The sequence below is a fragment of the Mauremys reevesii genome, linkage group 6 (genome assembly GCF_016161935.1).
Source record: "Mauremys reevesii isolate NIE-2019 linkage group 6, ASM1616193v1, whole genome shotgun sequence".
NCBI classification, from domain to species: domain Eukaryota; kingdom Metazoa; phylum Chordata; order Testudines; family Geoemydidae; genus Mauremys; species Mauremys reevesii.
Window position 1 is genome coordinate 46,528,765 of NC_052628.1, and position 16,453 is coordinate 46,545,217.

Genomic DNA, 16,453 nt, shown 5'->3' on the forward strand with positions numbered 1-16,453 from the left:
ATTGCCCACGCTCCCCCCAGCTTCTGACCCTTCATCCAGGTTTTCATCTTTTTGACTGACCTGTAGGCTTTTGTCTCCTTCCCATCAAACCTAGTTTAAAGCCCTCCTCACTAGGTTAGCCAGTCTGTATCCAGTATGCTTTCCCCCTTCCTCAATAGGTGGAAGTCCTTAAAAGTCCTTCTTGAATAGCATCCTGTGGTCAAGGAAGCTAAAACCAAAGCCCTCCTGGCAATATCACCCACACAGCCAGGCATCGATCTCCAGGATTAATTTGTTTGCCTGGGCCCCTACCTCGTACTGGAATGATCGAAGAGATCACCAACTATGCCCCCAACTCCTTCACCTTTATTCCCGGAGCCCAGTAGTCACTTCTGGTCTGCTCAGGGTCACATCTTGAAGTATTATTAGTGCCTACATAGAATCATAAGACTGGAAGGGCCCTCAGGTGGTCATCTAGTCCAATCCCCTGCACTCATGGCAGGACGAAGTATTATCTAGACTATCCCTGACAGGCATTATTTGTCTAAGCTTCTCTTAAAAATCTCCAATGATGGAGATTTCATAACCTCCCTAAGCAATTTATTCCACTGCTTAACCACCCTGACAGGACATTTTTCCTAATGTCCAACCTAAACATCCCTTGCTTCTTGTCCTGTCCTCAGAGATTTAAAATTTTTTTTTCTTCCTCCTCCTCATAACAATTTTCAAGTACATAAAAGATTATGTTCCGTCTCGGTCGTCTCTTTTCCAGACTAAACAAACCCATTTTTTTCAATCTTACTTTATAGGTCATGCTTTCTAGACATTTAATTGTTTTTGTTGCTCTTATATGGACTTTCTCCAGTTTGTCCACATCTTTCCTGAAATGTGGTGCCCAGAACTGGACACAATACTCCAGTTGAGGCCTAATCAGCAGAGTAGAGTGGAAGAATTTCCTCTCGTCTTGCTTACAACACTCCTGCTAATGCAAAAAAAGCAAACATCATTCTGGGATGCAATAGTGTTACACCATTGATTCATATTTAACTTGTGGTCCATTATGACTCCCAAATCCCTTTCTGCAGTACTCCTTCCTAGCCAGTCATTTCCCAATTTGTTTATGTACAACGGATTGTTCCTAAGTGGAGTACTTTGCATTTGTCCTTATTGAATTTCATCCTATTTACTTCAGGCCATTTCTCCAGTTTGTCCAGATCATTTTGAATTATTATCCTCTCCTTAAAAGCACTTGCAACCCCTCCCAGCTTGGTATCGTCCGCAAAGTTTATAAGTGTACACTCTGCCATTATCTAAATCATTGACAAAGATATTGAACAGAACTAGACCCAGAACTGATCCCTGTGGGACCCCACTCGTTATGCCATTTAGCATGACTCTGAACCGCTCTTCAGAGATGTGGAGGTGTATCCACCTTATAGTATCTCCATTGAGATTGCATTATCCTAGTTTGTTTATGAGGTGATCATGTGAGACAGTATCAAAAGCTTTATTGAAGGCAAGATATACCACATCTACCACTTCCCCCCATCCACAAGGCTTGTTCCCCTGTCAAAGAAAGCTAGCAGGTTGGTTTGACACGATTTGTTCTTGACAAATCCATGCTGTTACTTATCACCTTATTATCTTTTAGATGTTTGCTAATTATTTGCTTCATTATCTTTCCGGGTACAGAAATTAAGCGGAGTGGTCTGTAATTCCTGGATTGTCTTTATTTCCCTTTTTATTGATTGGCACTATATTTGCCATTTTCCAGGCTTCTGGAATCTCTCCTGTCTTCCTTACTTTTCAAAGATAATCGCTAGTGGCTAAGATATCTCCTCAATCAGCTCCTTGAGTACTCTAGGATGCATTTCATCAGGCCCTGCCGACCTGAAGACATCCAACTTGTCTAAGTAATTTTTAAATTGTTCTTTCCCTATTTTAGCCTCTGATCTTACCTCATTTAGACATCCAATCACTACCAACATTCTCGGTGAAAACCTCTGCCATTTCCATGGATGAGTATCATAGGATATTAGTCAGCGGGCCAGATGATCCTTAACAATTTCCCCTCTATGTTCTCTCGTCTCTCCTTTGTCCTTGCTCTAATCGGCTATGCTTTCCTCCCCTTTCTCCCCCCACCCCCAGCCAAGATTCCGACCCTTCACCCAGGTCTCCATGTTTTTGACTTACCTGTAGGGTTTCTCTCCTGCCCCGTCAAACCTAGTTTAAAGCCGCCTTGTCTTTGTAAAATTTAGTGTGATGGTCCAGCCATTAGCACCTGAATCTCACTCACCCTTTGAGAAAAAATGGGGGTCCAAAATGTTGTCTTGATAGAGGAATGGTATAAGGAGTACAATGCTAAAGGCACAAAGGCAAGGGGGTATTCATTAGGGCCAAGAGTACAATATTTAAGTCCCAGAGAATGGGAAGGTCTATCACGGGGGGAAATGCGTGGATCAGACCTTTCAAGAACTGGGACACAGTTGGATGTGTGAATGTAACATGTCCTTGAATTGGAGGCTGACAGGCAGATGCTAAAGCTAAAGGAACTCTTAACTTGGCTGATTGAATGTTACAAGAATAATAAATAGTTCAGAATAACAGCAATAGATAGCTATAAGGATTGAAGGTCATGCTAGGAGCTTAGAGCAAAAAATATTTCTATTTGGCTCTGTATTAGTCCATAGAAGTCTTTCTGCTTTGAATCAAAATATATTGTACTTTGGTGGAACAGCTCCTATCTAGTTCACGTAACGAGCTAGCATCTATGCTGTCATGTAGAGGCAAGTGATCTGGGCATAGGATCAGGCCCTGATTTTGTGAAATAACATCCATAAGATCTGGAAAAGTGATGGGTGGCTGAGTTGATAGATGCATCAGTTTTGAATACAAGAACTGACATACCTGTGATAGTGCTCTCAGTATCAGGTCTTTGTCCCATCTTACTTTTCTGATGACACTGGGGACTAACAGGATTGACAAGAAGGCATGTATCAAGTCTCTATTCCACTGGATCAGGAACGCATCCAAAAGGAACCATGGGCTCATACCGCCTCAGGAGCAAAATGCCTGGCACTTCTTGTTCAAATTGGTGGCAAAGAGATCCGTGGTGGAAAGACCCATTGAGAACTGAGAGTCCATTCATGACTGGTAAAGCACTACAGACTGAGTTGGTCTGCCACATTGTTCTGAATAGCTGATAAGTGTAGAGTTATGACATTGATCTGGTGTTTATGCTCCAGTCCCATAAATTAATCGCCTTTTGAGAGGGGATGATCTCACTTCACCTTGTTTGTGCATTGCTTCAGTATTGTCTATCAGGACTTGAATGGTGGTCCCTTGGAGGAGGGGCTGAAAAGTTCTGCATGCTGAACATGTGCTCTGAGTTCTAGCATATTTATGTGTAAATGAAAATCTTCTCGGGACCACCAGCCTTGTGTCTGAAGATAGTCTAGATATGCTCCCCAACCTCTGGTGCTCCCATTATCAGAGTCCTAGTTGGTAGATGGTGAAGCAAATGACACACCTTGGCAGACTTTTTGCAGGACTTTCCACCACAATAGAAAAGATAGGACTTTTGGGGCAGTTACGACCCGCAAGTTCATGCAATGCTTTTCAGGTTGATAAATTGAATGTAACCAGCCTTGACAAGGCCAAAAGCAAAGTCTTCCATGGAACAATCACAAACGTGCATGAGGCCATGTGGCCCAATAACTGGAGACAGTCCTTAGTTATAGAATATTTGGGTTGGAAGGGACCTCAGGAGATCATCTAGTCCTGAGCTCCTTGTCCAGATGTGGGAAAACTGTGTTGGCTGCCCAAATACGACAGAGTTACAGAGAAAACTTTTGTAAACACGCTGGTGCTGTTGCTAGCCCAAAGGAAAGGACTCTGAACTGGAAATGTTCTTGGCCCACCATAAACTGCAGGAACCTTCCATGGGAGGGATGAATGTTTACTTGAAAGTATGCATCCTTCATGTCAAGAGCCTCAAACCACATCCTTCCAGTGGGGTAGGGGCTGTCGATACTAATGTAGCCATCCTGAATTTTGACTTTTGAATAAAGATGATTAGTTGCTGAAAGCCCAGAAAAGATCTCCAGAAAAGATCTCCACCCTCCATCTTTTGTGGAGGCGACAGAATACGGGGAACAGAACCTTCTCCCTTGATATGGAGGTGAGACACGCTCTATTGCCCCTTGTTGTAGGAGGGCAATAGAGCGTCTCTTGATGAAGAATCACCTCATAATAGTGGTCCCTGAAAGGGGACCAGGAAAGGGGTTTATGAAGGAGGGAAAGGAACTCGATGGGAGTATCCTTGATGGATAATTTCTAAGACCCAACTGTTTGTAGTGATCAAGTCCCAATTGTGGGTTAAGAGTGCAAGATGGCCCCCCAAAATAATGGGGGAAGAGGTGGGTGGCATCAGTGGCTGTAGACATCTCGGTTGAGACCTGCCAAAAGTAGCCTTTTGTAGGCAGCGGGGAACAGGTAGAGGGCATGGTGATATAGGGGACCAAGAAGCAAGACCTCTGAAACCACTCTTGATGTTGCCAATATAAGAACTGGGATACATGGTGGAGACTAAAAGGCTATGGAGTCTTGAAAATGAAAGTCCATATAATAGAAGGAGTGGATCTGACCAGAAGAAAGGAAGGGGCATTTAAAGAATACCAGAAGAAGCTGGATGGATGAAGAGCCAGAGCAAGTTGGGGAAGTGCTGCTCCTTTGGAGATCTCTTTCATTAACCATGATCAAGAGGGAACTCACTGGGAGATTCTAAGGGTATGTGACTACTAATAAAGGGCTGGGTTATCACCATTGCCTCTACAGACCAAAAAACTTACAGCTTGAGGAGCTTTGCCAGCTTTGTGCTAGGAAACAGATGGTGTCTTTGTTGCAGAGGTGCTGGGGCGCTGATAGAGGTTTGAAGTGACCACAGGTCATCTAATGAGTAAGATACAGAAAGAGGATACAGGCAAGTATTAAAATGAATATAACACAGGTTAAAATTAAATGACATTTTAAAAATAAAAAAAAGTATTGGTTCATAACACATGGAGTTGGAGTAAAGAAATAAGACAATAGGTAAAACAAAAATCAGCAAAGGTTAAAAGTTGCATGCAAAATGGGCTATAATAAAAACATTAAACTAGACAACAAAATTGGGAAAGATTAAAAAAAGTAGAAAAGAACAAATAGGCATTGATTTAAACAAAGTGCAAGTGGACAAGGAAAACGTGGCAGTTATGCATGAGGTTATTGAAATGTATAAAAACCTAAAAAAATTAATTTGTAATGGAACTTAGACAAAACCAGAGTTATTTCCTGACCTTGTATAATCTGTTCTACCTCTTTTAGTCATGAGTTGCTTCACATTTAAAATTAGACTCTCATCCTGCTAACACTTACCCACATGCATAATTTAGCACGTGAGAAGTCTCATTGACATTAATGAGGCTCCATGTGGGCAAAGGAGATGGGCCCAATCCTGCAATGAAGTATGTGGGCACTCCGTTCACTTCAGTGAGCATCTGCCCACAAGACCTTATTGTAGAATATGGGTCCTAGATTGGCTGCTTTTAGAGGCAGGGATGGTCTCTTTTACAGCAATTTGTTAAGGGCAATAGTATATGCTTGAGGGCTACAAAAGAAATAATAAACTCAATAATAGGGCAAGTAAAAATGATTAAAAACAAGATTCTTCTGTTTTCTATTGGCCAGCCTGATAGTAATTCAGGGGGGAAAAAAAAAAAAAACCCTTACAGCATAAATAGTGAAAGGTAAATTAGGGCGAGCGTACACTTGAAGTGCTACAGTGGTGCAGCTGCACCAATGCAACTGTGCCACTACTGGTGAAGATGCTCTATGCCAATGGGAGAGAACTCTCCTGTCGGCATAATGAAACCACCTCCATGAGAGGCGGTAACTATGTTGGTAGGAGAAGCTCTGCCATTAGCATAGCGCTCTGGTCATGGTGACTTACATCTCTCAAACGGTAGCTTATTCACATCCCCGAGCGACATAACTTATACAGACATATGTGGTAGTGTGTACAAGCCCCAAGATTTACAAATCTTTTAATGAAGGGTTATAAGTAACCCAGGTAAGACCATTTGTTTTTCTAAAAAACATATTGCTTTTGATCTTGCATTATGCTTTAAAAACAATTTGTGGTTTGTAGAGGTTTTGAAACAGTGAAGGGATAATGAATTAAATTAACTAAGGGGAAAGGTAACATCTGCATGTCAAGAAGGAGGCAGGTCAGATAAGGTCTGGGAGGAAAGACTCAAGAAACAATACTGTACAAAGAGTTGAAGATAAAGATTGTTACATTTTCAATTAAGAGACCTGCGCATCAGTTTGTTCATGAGCACGACTTAAGAACATAAGAACGGCCATATTGGGTCAGACCAGTGATCCATCCAGTCCCGTAATACTCTCATCTGACAGTGCCAAGTGCTTCAGAGGAATGGACAGAACAGGGCAATTACTGCGTGATCCACCCCGTTGTCCACTCCCAGCTTTTGGCAGTTAGAGGCTAGGGACACCCGGAGCATGGTCTTGCATTCATGACCATCTTGGCTAATGATGGATCTCAGCCTCCATGAACTTACCTAATTCTTTTTTGACCTTTTATATGTTTGGCCTTCACAACATCTCATTGCAAGGAGTTCCACAGGTTGACTGTGCGTTGTGTGAAGAAGTACTTCCTTATGTTTGTTTTAAACTTGCTACCTATTAATTGGGTGACCCCTGGTTCTTGTGTTAGGGATAAATAACACTTCCTTATTCACTTTCTCCACACCATTTGTTCTTTTTATAGACCTTGATCATATCCCCCCTTAACTGTCTCTTTTCCAAGCTGAAAAGTCCCAGTCTTTTTAATCTCTCCTTATATGGAACCTGTTCCATACACAATTCTAATATTTTTTTGAGATGGGGTGACCAGAACTGCACACAATATTCAAGGTGTGGGCATACCATGGATTTATATAATGACAATATAATATTTACTATCTTATTTCCTATCCCTTTCTTAGAGGTTCCTAATATGGTTAGCTTTTATGACTGTCACTGCACCTTGAGCGGATGGAGAACTATTTGCAATGACTAAGATCTCTTTCTTGAGTCATAACAGCTCATTTAGAGCCCAGCATTTTGTATCTGTAGTTGGGATTATGTTTGCCAATGGCCCTTACTTTGCATTTATTAACACTGAATTTCATCTGTCATTTTGTTGCCTAGTCAACCAGTTTTGTGAGAGCCCTTTGTAACTCCTTGCAGTCTGCTTGAGTAATTTTGTGTCAGCTGCAAACTTTGCCACCTCACTATTTACCCCTTTTCCCAGACTATTTATGAATATGTTGAACAGCACTGGTCCCCGTCCCTGGGGGACACTACTATTTACCTTTCTCCGTTCTGAAAACTGATCATTCATTCCTACCTGTTGTCTCCTGTCTTTTAATCAAGTACCAGTCCATGAGAGGACCTTCAATTCTATCCCATGACCTGCAATTTAACATGGCATTAAAAAAGAAAATAGCTCGAAATGCCTTGGAGGAATTCTGATATAGCAGATTTTTTCCCTAACATTTCTAAGAACAGTTTCATAAATACTCAGATGCATCTCAAACCTATTGGAAACATGCAGCCTTTTTCATTTACTAGTATTTGACTCAGTGTTTTTTTCCTGGTTAATAGATCAAAACACCAGGTTTATTACGCCTCTTGTGTTCCACTTGATAAGCAGAAATGTCTTATCTACCTCATGTGTCCTACTGTTTGCCAAAATCTAAATTATTATGTAGCACTAGTGTGAACAATCAAGTATGTCATTATCTAAATACATTAAAGAGTTTGCTTTTCAGGAATAAGCATGTTAGAACAGCACAAATCCAGTTTAGAGTAGTTAGAGCAATACATGGGCGTTCACTTAAAACGAGGAAGGTCAGATAGGCTGGATTCCCAGGGATTCTGATCTCTGTTATATAGTTTGTATGCAGGGTTCTACTTCAGTGGAGTTACTTCCGATTTACATCTGACATCAGAATCATGCCTTTGGTCTTTTGCTTTCAAGCATAACAGGAATGCTGATTGTTAAAAGTGATGCACTTGGCTTTGGGGCAATAGTTGGAAAGGAAGAAGTGTTCTGATTTATTGATAACAGAACTTAGTTGACTGTTTTGGAAGGAAATCCCATGTAGGTCTTGGTCAAAGGTAATGGATGCGATAGGGGAACCTAACAGGGCTGGAAATCACCAGCACTCAATGAGGGATACAGAAAATCTTTCCTCAGCCTTATCCCACTCCTGGATTCTGGAAAGAGGGCAAGGAGGACAGAAGCCACCATTCTAAAAATCTCTCTCTCTCTCAAGGGGGAAATAAATCTCTTAAGAGTTTCATGTACAATATGATTATTTCAAATAAGAACCTTTGTTATTTCTTTAGAAATGTACTTTTTGCAGGAGGGCGGGATTGGACGGGAAGTATTTGTTTCAACTGGAATTTAGCTTCTTGCTCGTCACCAAGAGGTTCAACAATTTGTCTTCATTTTCAGCTGAAATAAACAGATAATGGAAAGTCTATTTCAGGACAACTATTGCTTCTGTGGCCCCAGTCTCTGGAAGGAATGTTCTCAGAGCTAATGCTTCTTCCCTCCTGTGTTCAGGATATGTGCTAGAACAGGGGCGGCTCTACAAAGTAGGCTGCCCCAAGCAGCGCGGAGCGCTGCGCCGCCCTTCCCCAGTCCCGCGGCGGGTCCCCTTCTCCCAGCGGCGCCCTGGGGGGGGGGAGGCGCATTTGGAGGGGGCGCTCCGCCCGCCGCACCATCACCGGCGGAGCCCGGACGGCCGGGCGGACCGCGGCGCGCCCTGCGGGAGCTCACCGGGCCGGAGCGGAGGGAGGACGCGCAGGCAGCGCCCGCGCGGGTCCGCGCGCCGCCGTCGCTGTCGGCCCGCGAGCATGCGCCGCAGCAGCGAGCCCGAGCCAAATCACTCCCCCCCCCCCTGCCCCGCCCCTGCCCGCTGGCCCCGTGCTGCCCTGGTGCCCCTTGCTGTGCCCCCCTATATATATATTATATATATATACAAAGTCAGTTAGAACTGGTGAAGACTAAAGGTGCAGAAAGGAAAGAGACTACCACCCATTTGTATATTGTATATCTAATATAATTAAAATATAAAAAAATAATGGTTTATGAATCCTTTGAAAAAAATAAAAAAAATAAAAAAAAAAAAATAAAAAAACAAAAAGTATCTAGAAGAAACTTTAAGAACATTTAAAAAAATTATGAAAGGAAACTTTTTTTATCTTTGTTTGTTTTAATTTGTTTTTGTGTGATAATTTTTTTATATCTAGTAAATGCTTTATATTATTATGACTTCATAAGTCAGTAGCCTTCTATGTTTTTCTTTTGTCCTGATTTCTGCCCCTTGTATCCTTCTCTCATCTTACTTTCAAAATTAATTAGGACTGGCTTTGAAGGCTCAGATGCTCATTGCATTTAGCAATTTTCTTTAGAAGTCCACTCAAATATACATTTAAAATCCACTAGGGTCAGATTATTCTTGTAACATTCATTACTAGGAATAGATTAGCCAATATTGCTAGTATCTGTAAAACTCAAAACCATATCTCGTTGTTGAATTCCCTTTTCTATCAAAACACACTTCTTGTTTTGTCCAGAGAACAGTTCCACAGCAGATGGTAGAGATATTTATTAATTCTTTTAAATAAATGAGCAAATCAAGTAATATATTCCAACCAACGGGATACTGTGGCACAAGACTACGCCTCTATTAAGCATTTGGAATTTTGAATATTGTTGATTATTGTAAGCATAAACAGCATAAATCATCTTGTAAATTATATATTACATGTTTATTATGGGTGCAATTTTTTTGGAAAATTTACATTTTATGAAAAATCAGTGTATTTACAATTTTGGTAAGAAATTTGTATTGTTCTAATTTACACTCCAAAGTATTAATATTTCATACAAACCTCAGATCCTTTAGAACTGTGTTTAAAAATTCATTTTCTCAATAGGAGGCAGCTACAAAGGTTATCGCTGTATACACAAGCAAGAACCAGCTTGCTACATACATTTCTCATCAAATATCTTTTTTTTTTTTTTACACTGTTGATGGATTTCTCTACAAAAAGTCTATATAAATTTGTATGGCTTCAAAATTGTAACCTGTACCCATTATAAATGTATGTTTTATCACCTGGTATGAATGCTAGTTTAAATTGTTGAAACTTAACTACTTCATTAATTTAGAAATGTAAGTAATACTTGATTAAAAATGGAGAGTAAAATAATTCTTGGATTTCAATAATAAAATAACTATCAGGTTAAACACACAGTTTGATTGCAAAGCAAATTACAATTAAGATTCCAGTAAAAGATTGTACCATTTTAAATGCCAATTACAATAAGAATTAGATATTCTAGTTATGTTCATTATTCAGTAAAGAGTAATATTTTAGCAAATTAAGAGCCATATGTACTGCTCCAGTCAAATTTAATTCAGGTTTGTTATAACAAGGAATATGTATAAAAAGCACATACTGTACTGTATATTGTTTAACAATGGACTCTTTTGTCTGTAGTGTGAATCAGAACTTACATAAGTGTCCTGAAAATTCATCTGTGTAAAGCTTAGCAGTCCAATTTGTTAGTGGTTTTACCTGAATTATTACACAAACAAAACAATTTATTATTGCTTCCAGTATATAATCTGAATAGACATTGGTATTCAGAATTATAATATATAGTTCCCATTTTCAGGTTATTAAATTATTCTGCCCCAAAACATTTGATTTCTGCACTTAATAAGGACTTGTTTAACAATAGCACAATACATAACAGATTTTTGAAGTTACTAACCAGTTTTAAGAAATACTACCAATGTGTCACTTCAGATCACTTCCCTATATTTTGCATATGGCAAATAGATTAGTGACAATACAAACATACAAAGTGGTAGTTTTTCAGTGAAGCTTAAATTAATAATGCAAATGACAGCACTTTTCTTGCTGCTACCAAAAATATACCTTTCTAAAATGCTATTCCTCACAAAGCACAACGTTTACATTCATATCACAAGTCCATAAAGCACTTAAATTTTCAACAACTTAGTAGTCAGAGTGAAGGGAAATGCTACATTTGTTTTAAAAATTAGCCTGTTTTTATAATTCTTTATGCATCTTCAGAATTCACACATCTTTGGTGAGATTAAAGTTGAAACTTTGACACTGAGTTTTTCTGTAATTATATTAAAGTCTTGCGCTATTCATTTCCCTCTACAATGGCTACATTTATTGCAATTACCCCATAAGGAAGTAATCCAGTATTTTAAACATTTTACAAAGCAACCTCCAGTTATTGTAAATATACTTTCTAAATTCCACTCAAAGGAATTTTATGAAGTTCTATGCATTACATACACCATGGTATGGAAGAGCCAGACTGAGAAAGGAAGTGAGGCACATCAACAACAAATTGGACAGGCAGTTTAAAAAAAGGCACACATGTTATGTAATCCATATAAAAATAAATTAAGTCTACAGCATTAATTCAAACGATCACAATTCCCATAAAATTTACTAACAGCAGAAGTAAGTATTTCTGCTGTCTTTTGCAATTTTTAACAACACATTGCACTTAAGAAAAAAAATTAAATCTTACATATAAAACAATTTACACTTTAATATATGGTACATGGGAATCACATACTTTTTGTATACATCTCTTTCTAACAACTGATTTTATAGCACATAAATGTAACATAAGTGGGCGGAGAGATTATCTTTGCCTCTGTTTGCTTTGCACAATGGCAATTAAGGACACAGATATATATGAATATTATTTATGCAAAGCTAAAATATTTTGTGCTTGCTCTCCTACTTTTTTAAGTTTAATGTTTACAGTATAATATAGTTTCATACATTTTCAATATAGCTAATGATTAGTATTTTGATTTAGTTCATATAAATTTACTAAAATCTGAATAAACAAGTTCCCTAAAGATTGCAGTTGATCATTTACAAACAGTGTTGAAGTTCACTTCAGTGCTATTATAAAGTAATATTTTTTTCCCCCAAAATGACTTCTTTAAAAAAGTGCATTTTTTTTATTTTGTAAAACAGGTCAAAGTTTAAAAAAAGTAATGCATGTTAAAATAGTGTTTGAAAGGTAGAGAAAATAGAGTTAGCTTCTTATGCTCCTTTGATTCAATGATTTCCACAGGTTCATCAGCAATCTGCCATATATCGTCCTGAAAAAATATAAGTAACCTCTTGCAATTATAATACTTACAGTAATTATGTTTTACAATAAACAAGACCACAAAACATTAAAGGAAAGTTTCAGTATTTTCCTGGAAACAGCGTTTTTGTTTTCATCTATAGTAAGCACCAATAACTACTTCCATTATGCATTGCATAAGTACTCCATGCTTATATACCAGATAATTAGTAGACAAAGTATAAAAATGCTCCATACAGATAATTAGAAGAGTCAGAGTTACATTAGTAAATCATGTTAGTTCAAAAATATAAAAATCTCAATTTCTTACCAGTGGCAAATCTCTTCTTAACTAGGGAAAGCCGGTAGCCAGTGCCTACTAGCTCTACATCTACACCTGAAAGGGTGCTTCCTTCACTAATGAATTGCACTGCAAGTGTAGCTGCTTTACTGGGTCCTTCTAACAGATCAAATTTTGCCCTTAGGGATCCAGAACCTATAAAAATAATGACAAAATTAAATGGATTGAGATTATAAAATAAAACTCTCTCACAAAACACAAGCAATAGGCAGTGCACTAATATAAATATCTCTAATTTCTGGGAGTGTAGTAATATATATACACATTTCCATAACAAATCACATAATTGGTCTATTTGTCCAGTATTCTGATTAAGGCAGCAACTAATATATAAGGATGCTTCAGAGAAAGGCAGCACATAATCTACATAGCTTTATGTGGAGAAAAATTTTCTTCCTGAGCTTCAGGTGATCAATCACCTGAAATGTATTTGAGTCTCCTATAATAACTGTTTAAGCTTGTTGATCTGCAAATGTTGCTAATCATATAGAATCATAGAAACACAGGCTGGTATGGACGTTGATAGGTTATCAGGTCCAAGTAAACCAAGACCATCTATGACAGGTGTTTGTCCAGGTTCTTCTTAAAAATCTCCAATGACAGGATTACACAATAATACAATAGAGGGATTATATTGTAATAATTGTGTATACAAATTTACCCTAGCTGTAAACTCAACTGTGAAAAGTGGGTAAAGGTTCATAAAATATCACAGTAAACTATAACACCACCTGTCAATGGGAAAAAGTGCAAAATGGAGATAGAAAAACAGAATTAGTCCACACAAAAAGACCTACTTTTATAACTGAAGGACTGTGTTAAATTCATGCCTGGTAAATAAAAGTGTGGATCCAAACATCAGACGACCAAAATTAGTGTGTCAGAAATTAGGCCTAATGAGTGGACAAAATAATGAGAGGATGGGCTATTCCACTCATCATTCCCTTTTGGGGCTCTCAAAGAGAGAGAGAAAAAAACTGATAAAATTAGCAAAAACCCCCACAGCTGTCTGCCAACAACTGTTGCAGCAAGCTTTACCATTGTGGCTGCCCCCATCCACGTTCTCCTCTGACCCCAGAATCCAGTGCGACACCACTGTGCCTTCATCATCCTAATCCTAAAGCTTGGTCTACACTACAGATTTATGTTGGTATGACTATGTCACTTGGGTGTGGAAAATCCACATCCCTGAGCAATGCAGTCATACCAAATTAACTCCTGGTGTAAACAGTGCTATGTCGACAGGAGGGTTTCTCTTGGGGAAGTGGAGTACCTAGCTGATGGGAGAACCTCTCCTGTGAGTGTACTAGCATCTTCACTAAGTGCTGCATTGGTGCTGCTGCAGCGCTGTGTGTGTAGATAATCCCTAAGAGATGTGACCAGACTGTGCCACAAGAGGGACCCAGATGATATCATCACCTCCAGGAGCTCTGGCTTAATCTCAAATACTACCTAGGATGTGAGACTTGGTCTGACCACACACAATCCTTTTCCTTAGCTATCTTATTGCTTCTCTTTCTTCTCTCTTGTTTTTCCTTCTGTTTATAGGAGTCTGGCTTAGCCACTCAAGACTGTATAGTTTGCAACACTGCTGTAAGCCTCTAACCAGAAAGGCAGCTAAAAGCAATGCTCTAAACCAGGGTTCTCAAACGGGGGGTCGGGACCCCTCAGGGGGTCGCAAGGTTATGACTTGGGGGGTCGTGAGCTGTCAGCCTCCACCCCAAACCCCGCTTTGCCTTCAGCATTTATAATGGTGTTAAATATATTAAAAAATGGTTTTAATTTAGGGGGGGGGGGGAGAGGAGGAGGTCGGACTCAGAGGCTTGCTGTGTGAAAGGGCTCACCAGTACAAAAGTCTGAGAACCCCTGCTCTAAACAACCCCATGCTGATACAAGTTTGCCTGGTTTTGGAGTGGCTGATAAGATCTTGTGTTATGCCTGTGTTTCTCCAGCAGGGAGGCTGCAAGTAAAAGTAAACACCAGAGACAGAAGCTGGGTTTTCTACCTGTGCTGCTCTTTTCTCTCCCCTTTTGTGTGTTTGTCTTCTTTTGTCTTCTAGGAAACAGGATTGGACTTTAACAGCAGCAGCAATAACAACAGCTCCAACTCATCTCAACTAATCTTTTTTCTTTCCTCCCCAAAAGGACAGTTATTGCTATATAAGGGACTGTGAAACAAGGGTTTTTTTCCTCCTTAATCTACAGGGAAAGGAAACAAGGGATACTGTGAAAGTGAAAGCCTTACTGAACACTCTACATTTCAAATGCTTTAACTGATTTTCCTTCTTTTTCTCTATCTTTAATAAAAGGTTTAAAAGGATTTTTAATGGTGTTTGCCCTGGTACTAAGTAGACTGAGGAATCTGTATACCCAAACCCTGAACCTTGTGTAAAATTGTTCAATGTTTGGCAGTTTCAGCATCTCGTTATCATCTCTGGGTCCAATTATTTCATTCTAAATTAATACAACAGTTCTTATAAAGTGCACTTCATCAGCAGATCTCAAAGCGCTTTACAAAGGAAGGAAGGAAGTATCTAAATCTAATCAGTGTTTGTCTCAATGGACTGGGTGCACCTACACTGGCAAAACTTGTAAACATTTTCTGGGCCAGTGGAGCTCCATTGGAAAATGCTGTAATGTAGATAAGGGAACTGTGCCACTTCAGAAACATGCTTATATATTTTTCTAGTGTAGACAAGGCCACTGGGACAGTGAATTCTCATGTTCAATATACAGTGAACAAACATTTATTTCCTTTCTTTTAGTTCTAAAGAAGCATTCCCTTGTTTTCATATTATAGAATAGGAGGGAAAAGGAGCACTCAATGACTTCTACTAGTCCCATCAAAATTAAATAAGTCTCCCTTTTGGAAGTTAATTATTCCCAGTCCACATATTTTCTCTTTGAAGTCAACAGGAGCTGTGGGTGTTTGACATCGCTGAAAATCTTACTGGGCTTGATGCAGGTATTACTGGCCTGTGTTATACAGAAGGTCATGCTACCTGATCCCAACTGTACCTCTTCTGGCCTTAAAAGCAATTCCCACCTCTGCCACTAACTCTGACACATACTTGGCAAGTCAATTTATATGCACTTTCCCATAACAGTATCCACCTTTGCAAAGTACTTTTAAATCTGATGACAAACTTCTTCTATTTTTCATGTGTATGTTTGCTGACTCAACTGCTACAAACTACCTGACCACGGGGCAGATCCTTGCAGCTGCACAGCCAACATGGTGTTTGGCCACAAGAAACTGCAACATGTTCTAACACATTAAACACTGGACAGAGCAAAGAACTCCAGCATTTTATTCTGGTATTAGAAATCTCTCTCTCTTTGTGGCCTTGGTCAAGCTACTTAACTTTTATGTCTTAGTTTCCACTATCTGTAAAACTGGGATAATACAATTTTTTCCTACCTCATAAGTGGTGTGACAAATAGTTAATATTTATCAACTGCTACGTAGCAAGTGCTGAATATTATTATTTATATAGAAAGATAAAGGGGTAAGAATGTGGGAAGACAATGGAATACAGATGTCAGCATGACAAAGTTGAGGAAACATCAGAACAGGAGCAATGGGTATTGAGACAATGGCATATGGGACAGAGCAAGGAAAAGGTGAACAGAGTATGAGGTAAATATGAATGAAAATGAGAGGTAGATTGACTCATGCTATGGCATCTTTCCTCCCTCCTTAGTATCTAAGCGGTGATGCTTATATGCCATAGATATTGGCACCTTAGAATTAGATGACATAGGAGATACTGCTTTAGAAAGTAAGTGGACAGAAAGAAGAGCGAGAAAAAAACCATTGACAAAAATGAGGAAAAAAATTACAGTTATCTTTCCGTA

At 39.2% G+C, this 16,453-nt stretch overlaps 1 protein-coding gene across 4 annotated transcripts in view; it reads right to left on the reverse strand.

Moving 5' to 3' along the window:
* Nucleotides 1-10,494: 10,494 nt before the first annotated feature.
* Nucleotides 10,495-16,453, reverse strand: part of FCHO2 (FCH and mu domain containing endocytic adaptor 2) — a 212,763-nt gene continuing 206,804 nt past the window's right edge. For all 4 annotated transcript variants that reach the window (XM_039543173.1, XM_039543171.1, XM_039543172.1 and 1 more), the window contains 2 exons: nt 12,567-12,731; nt 10,495-12,266 (listed from right to left, as the gene is read on the reverse strand). In XM_039543173.1, the coding sequence (XP_039399107.1) occupies nt 12,244-12,266; nt 12,567-12,731 (188 nt within the window). In that variant the 3' untranslated portion in view covers nt 10,495-12,243. The remainder of the gene's footprint in view (nt 12,267-12,566; nt 12,732-16,453) is intronic.